Raw genomic sequence first — 12,017 nt, 5'->3', positions numbered from 1 at the left:
ATTCAGGTGAAATGAAGCTCATCTAATTCAGTGAATTCAATTGTTTAGCGCATTTAAGCAGCTGTCAATTGTCAGTGTAAACAGAAAAAGAAAACAAGGCCAAAATAAGCATAGCTTGGAGTTTAGATATTGTAAAAAAAAAAAAAAAAAAAAAAAAAAAATTATAGAGTATAGAGAATATGTATGTTAGACTAAACTATACTCAATTATTTTATTTATTTCTTTGTTATTTTTATTTATTTTTTTTTAAGCTTTCACTAGATTTATGTGATTGGGCATATTTTTAATATTGTAGATATTTTTATCAACTCAACTAAAAATATGAAAAATATAAACATCAAAATTAGTTTGCTCAAGGCTTAAGCCAAATAAACTAGAATGCTAAACTCAAATACACCCTTTATAAATAACTTTTTGTTGTTTAAATTTGTGTTCAAATATTTGTTTAATTATTTTTGTATCTGGATCTTGGCTTCATAATGAATACGAGGTAGCTTCAATTCGATTTTTTTCTTGCTTGCTTTCACATTGTGTTTTGTGCTAACTTTTAAGTAAAGAGTGACAGCCGCAGCTTGTGAGACAAACAAACCGCACGTGATCTCAGCTCGGATGCTGCCAGTCTGTCTAAGCTGTTGTTGTTGTTGCTCTTGTTGTCATATTGATGGTTGTTGTTGGGGTTTGTTTTTTTTTTTTTTTCATCATTCAGTGTGGCAAATGTAAGCGCCAACTGGTTTAATGCACGCCCATTTCAGTCAGACGCTTTGCGGTTCAATCACATGACAAAAGGCGACGCATAATTAAATTATATTGTTTATGTATTAAATGTATATATATATTGTGTATGTATATGTATGTAAAATGCAATTAACTAATAACATTAATAATAATAAAAGTTTAAAGCCCATTAAAGCAACAAAATGTGGCTGCGCGCTTTAATGTCGCTTCGCGATGCGTTCAATGTTTTATGCAGCAGTAATTTTTCTGTTATTGGTCTGGGGCACGCAAGCCGGCCGGCCGGCCCAGCTCGGCGCGGTCCGGTCGGTGCTCAGGGTCAAAGGTCAAGCGTCAAGCGCCTGTCATATTTCACTCTGGAAGCCAGGCAAAAAATGTTGGGCTTTAAACGTTTGCTGCGATGGGCACGCAGATAAGCAAACACGATGTCGCAATTGTCACTCATGCCGAATCATCACGAAGATACAGTTCGAGATATGTACATCTCCAGATACAGATACAGTTACAGATACAGATACATTTACAAATTGAACTACAGATACGACATTATCATTGCCAGATGCGTGCTCGTGCATGTCCGCAATTTGTCGACAACTGCGAAGCTGCAATTTTCGAATTAAGACAATTGCGCCATGATTTACAAAAGTTCTAAGACGGCAAGAAAAAAAAAAAATAAAAATAAAAATAAAAAGATGTAGAAAATAAATAAAAAGTAGGAGAGGACCGCAGCTGCTACCACGCCCACTGCCCGGCACACCCACAGCTTGTGTGGCCAAGGGGCAAATCAATGCCAAAAGTAATGCAAATTTCTAAAATTTCTTTCATTCTTTTTTCATTGCCCCGAAAATAAATTGAATTTTCAATGAGCTACACGGTAAGAAAGAAAGGGGTGCAAAGCCGCAACGCCCGTACAAATGTCATCAAATATTTACATAAGACCGGGAGCCAGCATCAAATAAATCACAACAGCTGAGCTGAGCTGAGTTGAGTGAAAAGCGACAGTGAGTTTCGCTGTCTTTTGTTAGGGTATCAGAGCTGAAAAACATACTAATATCTTACAGATATGATACACTGACAAAAAAAGGGAAAGTTTTTAATAGTAGTAGAACTATTTAAAAATCTTATCGGACTTGATTAGGGAGTTAATCATTGTTATCAATCAATCTGACTGATTGAAGATGAGAATATATATGCAAGTCCCTAATTCTCATTTAAATATATTTATAGCCTATATCTCGTTTAAGTGTTTCAGCTTGAGGTGATTTATAAGTCAATCAATTGAGGAACTAAAGCAATTTGGTCTCACATTTATGTTACACTGTACTTCTATCATTAATTTACTTGTATTGATTTATATTATACAAATGTTAAATGTTGATTGACTGACTAGATCTTATCGCATAGCGACCATCATAAGAGCTAAACAGTTGCTAGTTTACTGACAACTTACATTTAGGGACGATTTGAAAGCTTCATACCTGAAAATAAAAATTTATTATATTTAAGTATATAGTTTTTTCGAAAATGAAGTTCAATTGATTTACAGTGATCAAATTTATAGTAATGAAAAATTGATATGATGCCAAAAATAATTCCCACAAAGTTAAGTCATGTCATTCAAAATATGATTTCCCATTGAAAATGGGTTTAGGGTATAAGAATAGTTTGTAGCTAAGTTCGTAACACACATAAGTGCATCTGGTAGTAGGTGAATGCAATAGCACTATAAAAACTACCTGAATAGTATTCTATCTGCTATATGAGCACCTTTCCTGAGAGATTATCTGTCAGTTAGGCTCAACTTGGACCTATAAATTCAAAATCATGCACATATTGCATACACACATACGCATACACATACATATAGATACACATCTATTAGTAACCTCTCAATGATATGTCTCAGACTTTGGCTCAGCCGCAGCTATCACTGGCAATTTTCCAATTGACGCCTATTACGGTTAATCGTAGCAGTGACCCAAGTCCAGACGTACCTAAACTAATAATGTGTGTGCACATACAGTTTAAAGGCTAAGCCGCAGCCCAATCCCAGCTACACCATATATATATCACCCATAAGCAGTGTCTGTGTGTGTGTGCGTGCGTCTGCATGTGTGTGACCACAAAACAGCGCTGTCTACTCCATGCATAAATGAGCTGCTCGATGGAACTTGAGCATGGAAATTGTGGGTGTGTATGCGTGTTGCTTTAGCTACTATTATTGTTGTTACTGTTGTTGTTGTTGTTGTTGTTATTGTTATGTATATTGTTGCTACTTGGCACGCTAACTAGCTATGTCGCTGTCGGCGTCGCTGCGTCGTTGCTGCGTCGTTGCTGCCGCTGCGGCTATACGCTTTAAGCTAAACATTTGCGTTGGCTTTAGTCGCACCGCGTAGGTCAAAGCAAGTGGATTAAATGCAAATGCCTACAACCAGAAAAGCGAAAAGAAAAGCGAGTGTGAATGCCCGTTTAGAGCGTGTCGCAGTTGAAAAGCAGTGCTCGTTATCCTCGACAAGCAATTAGCACTAAAAGGTTCAATGCCGCCTCAAAGGATTCAATGAAGCAGCTAAAGCAAACAGCTACGGCTACGGCAACGGCTACGGCTGGTATTGCTGCAGACATTGCGTATACGTCACGTTGGCCAGCCAACCAGTCGGCCAGTCAGCTGATTCGTTTAATCAAGCGACTTTTATGGGCATAAGAGCCCGTGTCCTGTGTGAGACAGGGAAAGAAAGGAAAACATTGACAGTGTTCAATTGTGTCTGATTTTCACGCAAATGTAAGCCTCGACTTTGGCTCTGTTTTTCGGTTTGATTTCGTTTCGTTTGTGTTTCGTGACTTGAGTAAAAGGCAAAAGTTGATTCATCAGCCGCAGGATACACACACACAACCACACACACACACACATACAGACACTGCGCTGCTGCTTTCGTATGCGTCAGCAGAAAATAAAATAGTGAAAATATAAAACGCAATACTACTGCAACGGTATATCCTTGAAGTTCTCACACACAGCACAGAGCGTGTGCACACATTGACCTCGTTTTGGGAACGCCACCCGCCACCCGCTTACCCCCTTACCCCTTTCATTTCAAGTGTGTATGCTGGCTGCGTGTTCAATGTGTCTACGTGTGTGTTTGCACAAGTTTCCTTTTTCTGTGGCGCGCTATAATGATTTAAGCGTGTTAGTGTGTTAAATACAACCATACACACACACACACACATGCACATATATGGAGAGTCATATCGTATCAGTTAGGCAGAGGAAGTGACTTAAATCAATAAGCTGGCATATCATCAGCTCAACAGTTAAACAATTCAAACAGGATAAAGCAAAAACACAATTTTCCATTCACTTTAATTTATATAAATTACAAGTAATTAAACCATTTCCAGTCACTTAATAAAAAAAGTAAATAATATAATAAAAAAAATTACATATACATATCTATATATATTTGTGTGTATATAAACAACATATTCAATTGAATTAACATATATTTATACATATCCATGAAACGTGCAAAAAAATAGCAAAATTAGCTCGAAAATATGCAAATAAATTACAAATTTGCCATGCGCAATTTTTCGGCTAATAAAAATGAAATAAATATTTGAAATACAATAAATATAAATACTACATAAATATAATAGTAAAGTTAAGGCTTTTGATCAAAAACCACTCAAAGGGAAAGTCAAACTAAATCTAAATAATAAAGTTAGTTTTACAGCTTGTGTGCATAAATTAAATATGTGCAAATCGAAATGGAAACAAAATTATATGTGAAAATATTTTTTTTTTTAAATTAACTACGGAATAATACATAATATAGAAATATACAAATATTTTATGAAAAAAAAAGTTATTGAAAATATTATGTACAAAAATGTATTCCTCCAATGAATAACATTATAATAACTAATAATAAAATATAATATAAAAAAAAAAAAAATTAATACTAAAGAATATATTATAATAAACAAATATGAGTAAAAGTTAATTATAATATTGCAATGATTTTTGCAATGAATAATATAACTTGTTTTTTTGTACTTTTTTTAACAAAATATTAATAATAAACAAATATGTGTAAAAGTTAATTATAATAATTAAATAATTATTTCAATACATAAAATTCTGTTTTTATTAACATTCTTGTAGCTGCACATTCAATTCACTCCATACTTTAATTTAATACACTGACAGTAAATTAAATACAAAATTATATAAATATTTGCTCAACATATTTTGCAGTGCATAAATAAATACAATTCATAGAGCTGAAGCAAAAATAAATACAAATAAATATTGTAGTTACTTGTGAAGAAAAGTGTAAAGCAATTACAAGATTGTTTTTGATATACCAAAAGTGGGTGTGAGTTCTATGCTCGCACTTGAGCATACAGAAATAGAAGAAGAAGTAAATATATATATATATATATTTATATAGAGTAATATAAGTATATAAGACAACTGGCCCGCTCAATGCCCAAGTTATGACACGAAACGTGCAGACAGCTCGTTAAAGGCAAGTGTATAATTATTTATATATATATATATACAACATTTATACATATACAAATATGTATATTTATACTCATTCAGGAAAGTGAAATGAGTATATTGGTTTGGTTATCCGTTCAGGAACCATTTCGCATATCCTCCAACTATATCTATCACGAAGAACGTAAGAATTAGAAACCATGCCAGTTGACCTGCAAGAGAACTATGTTCGATATATACATGCATATATATATATATGCCCATTCTACCACTAAATTACTGCTGACATCGTCTATTAGAAACATTGCAAAGTAAACAGATCTGACAGTGTTTGGGCAGTCGGTAACGCCCAACTCCGACATTCATACTTAATTTATATACTTACATACATACAGATATATATATATATATATATATATATATATATATATGTACAAATATATTTAAAATTACTGCTACTGCATTAAAATGCTTGCCACGCCAACCACATTAAAAACTGCTCAACAGAATTTGCATAATTTTCCGCCCCCTCTCTCTCTTTCTCTATCTCTCTCGCTCGCTAGCGCTGCCTCTGATGTCTGGGCCGTTGCACTGTCAGCCGCTGTGACTGTGTCTGTCAGTCAGGCACAAACAAACAAACAAACAGCTTCATTACAAAATCCTTATGTACTGCACTTCAGCAAGTAGGCAAGCAAATTAAACAATAATTATTTATGCAATAACAAATGAATGTGCAAACACAGGCAAGTGCAAGCGAGATGCAAATAGTTAGCAGACGAACACAAAACAAAGTTGAGATCAGCGAGCCGTGTAAATTGTATTCTAAGCGCCAATTGTTCTGACTGCATCTGTCTCTCTTTCTATATGTCAGTGTGTGTGTTTGTTTGTATGTGTGTGAGTGACTTGCATCAAGTTTTGGCATAATTTCAGCATTTTCTGTTTAATTTAATGGAATAATTTTGTGCCTTTGAGTGCGAGCGGCGGCACATGTTAATTTTATTAAATCTTTTTTTTTTTTTTTTAAGTGCCTGAAAATTATTAAATTTATTTGTGCGAAAGTTCTATGCATACAGTGAAGCTTGACTAAACACATGCATAGTCTGACAGTCTTTCAGTTAAGGCAAAGAAAATTTGTTATTTGCGCTTGGGTTGCAGAGAAATAGTTGACTATTCAATTTAAGTCTCAATTTATGTAAATAAGTGAATATTTTAATAAACTTCGATAAATTTTGTTATTTGAATATGCTTTCAATGTTGTAAGCTTAGTAAAAATTCAATGAAATAGTAAACATAAATAAATATAAATCTTATTACTTAAATGCATCAGTTTCGGTTCAGTTGATAACTTTTGACTTAAGTAGAGAAATGTATAAGAATTGTTGAACTATAATATCTTGTCTGTAACAAAATTCCCAAAAAATATATATTTTTTGTATGTACTTAAAATTAATATTTAAGAATAATATCTAGCTAAAAATACTTTTATGTATTGCATAAAAAATACATTTAGTCACAGTAATATATCAAACTCCAACTAACTCTAATGTAGGACCCACAAATTCACAATAGATAATATATTAGCTCTTCAAACTATTATTCAAAAGTAATTCATGGTAAATGTTGTATAATATATTAAGTTATTTAGACAGCAATAGGAGCGACAAACAAATATATCGACTTCTTCTCCCCAAGATACATAACTCTCTAGAAAACAAAACCACCTTAGGCAATACGCACTGTTGCTTTATATAAATTCGCGCACTTGTCTGCCCGCAGAGGCAATATATCTTCAACGATCTGCTCTGAGTGTCTGTCTTCGCTGTGCCTTGTTACGCCCACACACACACACACACACACACACACACACACACACAAACACACACACACACACACAGTTAGCCGCGTTCTTTATGCGCTCATTCGTGCAGCGTGACTTCTATTATAGCACACGCACGCACACTCGTATAAAGCTTATCGGTGTGTGCGTGTGTTTGTGTGAATGACTTCACGCTGCTGATGCCATTTGCCATTGCTAACAACTACAATAACAATGAGAGCAGAGCCAGCAGCAGCAACTGGCGCCGCTTGCGACGTCACTTAATATACAAATTTCAGTAAATATTTATACTCGCACACACACGCACACACACACATACACAGAGTCACGTAGCTGCTGCAGTTTCCGCTGAGTTCTCTTGGAGCTGTCAGCCAAGTGCCAGACCAAAGCGAGACTCAGCCTCCAGAGAGCGACTTTTCGCTCGTACTCTCTCTCTCTCTCTCTCTCTCTCTCTCTCTCTCTCTCTCTTCGACAACAATTCGTTCAATTTGAAGCAATCAAGTTATTTTAATTCATTACGCTTACGCGGGCAACACTTTGGAGACATGCACAACTGCAGCAGCAGCACAATGTGAGGCCACGCCCCTTGTGCCACGGTCTTCGAGGGCAAGTCCATGTGCATTTTGCCTGACACCCGCTCTGCGTGTGAGTGTGTATATTATTGCATGTGTTTATATTACATTCACACACACACACACACGCACACACTGGCACACCATCAAAATGTCAGACATCTGTCATTTAATTTAATTTGACTTCACTTGCTTTCATTTGTTCGCCTTCGCCTTTGCTTCTGGCTTCTCAGTTTTCCCCGCCTCTCTCTATCCTCATTTCCTACTTTTTCGCGCTTTATTTTCTTTTTTTTTTTTTTTTTTTGCCAAGCGAAGGCGTCAGCGACTGCCTTTAAACGTGCAATTTAGTGGGAAGGGCGGGGCCAGCGAGCTGTTTCTGTTGTTATAGCTGTTATTACTGTGTGTGTGTGTGTGCTGTGGGACACACACGCGCATAACTTAAAACGTTTTGCATAGTCAGTGAGTTGGCCCAACTGGCAGGCAAAACTTTTGAGACCACGAAGAGTCGCGCATGCACTCAACATTTAATTTGTTTTTAAAATGCAATATTATACACATATATGCAAGTTGAAGCTTGTGTTGCTTGAGATCTACTTACTATTAGCATTGATATTAGTATTATTTGATATTCATGTTGATATTATTGTATTAAATAAATATAGAGGCATTGCACTAAATATTGCAATCTGTTTTCAGTAGTAAGCAGCAAATGAAAATTAGAGTAAAGGTTGATTATTATACAACTATTCTACTTGGATAGTAATAGCTAAACATATAGGGAATGGTAATTTTCATAGAGCTTATTGAGAACAAAGACGGAATAGAAAGCAGAGACACAAATGCTCTCCGACTGCTCTCAAAAACATCTGCATAAAATGGGTAAAAATTAAAAAGAAAACAAAAAAATAATAATAATCTGAAGTTTTTGTAAAGCTGACTAAAATAACTGAATTTTCAGTTTAGCTCAAAATTCTATAGATTTCTATAGAAAAATGTGGTTTCTTTTCAAGTTGTCCGATTGTGTAAGAAGCTCATTCGGATAGACCTATATTTTGTCCTTGTTATGAGTTTGAAAAACTAGGCCATTAAATGTTTATCTGTAATAAATATTATTTTAATAATAAACATTTATGTTTAAGAGTCAAATCTTCATAAGCTTATTGCCAAAGGTTCTTTGAATCAAGTTTAACAGAAAACACAATAAAAATTTTAAGTTTTATGCATAAGAAAAATATATTTTATTAAAATTAATTATAAATATTAAAGCAAATAATATAAGGTTTCATCTTATAAAGTTAGGTCACATATTTTTGCTTATATTAAAAATATTATTATTTACATATATTATATTATTATTATATGCGATTTCTATCATGTCAAGAAATTTGATTTCTTGTTGGTCATTAGTTGAACTAAATATTAAATAGGATGATTCTATAATTCCATTGCTATTCAGTCGATTGCTGAACTGTGTCCGAATTTCTCTGCTTGCTCGGGCTTCACTGCAGTCGCTTCAGCTTGAGTTTGCGGTTCTGCCTCTGCACCGCTTTAAGCTGCTTAGCTCTGTGCTGGAGCTTCTGTTCGAGCAGCCGCTTGAACTGCTGCTCCCGGACCAGTATCTGCAGATCCTCGTAGCTGCACGTGGCCATGCGCTGCTTGGTTTTGGCAATCAATTCATTGGTCAACAGAATCTTTGTCTGTGACATCTTGGCGAAGTGCGCTTTGCGTCGCTGTAGCTCCGAGCGGTGCAGGAACAGTGCGTAGGCGGTCTTAACAGTTGTTGCTTCCATGACGTTTGCTGACTGAATGTGTTGGGATGTGCCTCCCGCCGCCCCTTTTATACGCTGGCAGGCAAATGTTCTGATTGCCTGCTTGCTAGCCAAACAGGAACCGTTTGGGACACCAGTCCTTTTTTTAGCATTTGCCTGTTTACCCCAAGTGCGCCCGCTCGTGATTTTTCATGTTCTATCCTTTGGAGTGTCGTTTACCTGCCGCGCGTGCACCTGCAGCTGCAGCTGGCTTATCGGTCGTCCTGCGGCCTGCCGGGAGCCCTCACAGGTAGCCGCTGTTATCTTTAACGTTCCGGCTACGTGTTGTGGCATTAATGCACTTTAGGCAAATCCCACACATATGTGCATGACACAGGCGAGGAGTGAACGAGCCTGAACTGAACGCTTCACTCTGGCAGGAAACGAAAAGTTAGGTAAACTTTCGCGCTTGGCTGACCCAAATCAAGCAGCGAACGAGTGAGCGAGCGAGCGAGTGAACTTTTTGAGTATGCATTGGGAATTTTTACGTGCTGCATCAATAACTTGGCCAACGACGACGCATCCTTGACAGGACCACGCACACTTGACGAGCTCAGGATATCTCGCTTTCGCTCTTGCTCGCTATATCTCTGTGTCTATCTCTCTCCCGCCCACTCTTCGGTTTATTAATTTGCATGAACTTTGGCAATGCTCATTTTTCATGTCTGGCTTTTTGGACCGGAGCTAAAGCCGCAATTAAAAATTGCTTATGGCAGTAAGGGCTCTCAGAGAGCCACACCCACAATCACGCCCAGTCCCTCACTGGGAACGTTATGCAAAACTTGCACAGTTTTTGTTTTTTTGGCGACCAAGCTAACTTAATATTCTTCATCCTTTTTGCTCTCTGAATATACCATTTCCGTTTAACACCTCCGTTGCCCGCCTTTGGGCATTTAGCTAAGGCAACTGTGCATCATTATTTTGGAATTTTTGACAGTTTTTTCCACGACGATAAGCTACTTGTGAATCAGCTCAGCTTAAATAAACGCAGCTGTGCGTGAGTATGTGTGTGTGTGTGTGTGTGTCTTGTCACATTTCCGCCGGAAGTGTAAGCACAAAAGTTCGTTTTCGTTAAATGCCAGCAAGAAATGCAACGTCGCTTCATTTTCTCAGCCAGACATTGACTGATGATGATGAGCATGATGATGTAAATGGGATTTATAGTGCGCCATGACAATAGTAAACTGCTTCAGCTTCATACACACACCCACACACTTACACACACATACACTACGACTGCTGCTGGTAACAAGTAGCTGAAATCATAAGCTGTGATAGCTTCTTTGTGCGGCTGCTGTGACGAGCCAGCAAATTGCCTCACTGAATTTATAGTACAATTACCACAAATCTAATGAGCACCAAGGCACTGGGGAGACGGGGCGATGGGGCGTGGCCAGACGAGCGAGCATATAACAGCAGACAGACAACTTCATTTTTTGTCTGTAGCATACTTATTGGGGCAGGGTGGTGCAAGCTAAACTAATGAAACGAATGGGCATAGTGGAAGAGACAGAGCAGGTTGCTTAATTATATGCGAAAAGACAGCAGAGTGATATTTAAAGAAAAGTTTTGCTGGCAATGCCGAAGATTAGGAGAGCTGTCTATCATGATTACATACAAAGCCAGGACTCTCATAGTGAGAGGGAAACTGAAAGAAAGCTGAAAGAACTGACCAACACTATAATTATTTGAAGCAGAGCTTAATAATTATATAATACATATAATAATATAATATTAATATAATATATTATATACGCTTTTTTTTAACCATGAACCCATTCATTGTGGAAGATCAGATTTATCATGATTTTAATTAGTCAATTATTATTATTAGTACCAATTCTTCTCATTTAAATTTGCTATCTTTACAATAGTTGCTATATGCAAAAGGACTTACTGAATAGTAATATAGTAAATTATTAAAACTTATTACCTATAAGGTCACATTGAGAAAATCTGCAACTGTGTGAGCTAAATGTAGTTAAGCAGGCAAACTGCTTATCTATGTATGCATATTCAACACTTACTTCCAGTTCTATGTGAATGGGTTAGGTAAGCTCTGTTTGTGTACAATGTTATGCAAGAGCAATAACTACAGGGCGTCAACAACATTAAACCGTTGACGCAGCTGTTGCCCTGGCAGCTAGCTATACATTAATATTCTGAATTTCAATTCTGAGAAACGTTTACAAAACGCGCAAAAGCATTTTGCTAAAAAATCAATTCATGGAAAATTGATAAGTGATGGAGTTCTTACATATTAGCCATGTCGGGTCAAGGTGAATTTATTCTCAATATTACTCAATATAATATATGGACAAGAGTGTATAGAAAAAGGAAAGGAAAACAATATAATCAACTGCATAAATAAAATTTAGATTTAGTCAACTTTACATTATGACTTTTTAGTCCGAGCCGCATAAACACTTTTATTCTGTTTACAGTGATCCATCATGGAATCTGGAAGCAAGTTGTTTTAATTCAAAACTATAATTACAATCTATTCCGAGAACTTTAAGCTCGGTTTCCTGCGTCATGAAAATTGTTTGGTTTGAGCTAAAAAA

General features: G+C 36.3%; 2 protein-coding genes across 10 annotated transcripts in view; one reads left to right on the top strand and one right to left on the bottom strand.

Moving 5' to 3' along the window:
• LOC6581351 overlaps positions 1-12,017 on the top strand; it is a 74,457-nt gene that overhangs the window by 2,220 nt on the left and 60,220 nt on the right. For 6 of the 9 annotated variants that reach the window (XM_044010174.1, XM_044010173.1, XM_044010175.1 and 3 more), the window contains exon 1: positions 4,988-5,261. The exons of 1 other annotated variant lie outside the window; for it this stretch is intronic. The gene's annotated coding sequence lies outside the window, so the exon portion shown is untranslated. Of the gene's footprint in view, positions 1-3,116; positions 3,512-4,987; positions 5,262-12,017 lie in introns of those variants that run through there. 2 more of the 9 variants (XM_044010169.1, XM_044010170.1) reach the window with 2 other exon arrangements.
• Positions 8,974-10,431, bottom strand: LOC6581354. Its single transcript, XM_002007053.4, has 2 exons — positions 9,142-10,431; positions 8,974-9,102 (listed from the first exon to the last, which is right to left on the bottom strand). Exon 1 carries the CDS (start codon positions 9,433-9,435, stop codon positions 9,145-9,147), a length of 291 nt encoding a protein of 96 aa, XP_002007089.4. The 5' UTR covers positions 9,436-10,431; the 3' UTR covers positions 8,974-9,102; positions 9,142-9,144.

Source organism: Drosophila mojavensis, unplaced genomic scaffold (genome assembly GCF_018153725.1).
Source record: "Drosophila mojavensis isolate 15081-1352.22 unplaced genomic scaffold, ASM1815372v1 contig_74, whole genome shotgun sequence".
In the NCBI taxonomy this organism is placed as follows: Eukaryota; Metazoa; Arthropoda; class Insecta; order Diptera; family Drosophilidae; genus Drosophila; species Drosophila mojavensis.
This window is presented reverse-complemented; position numbering and strand designations above follow the sequence as displayed.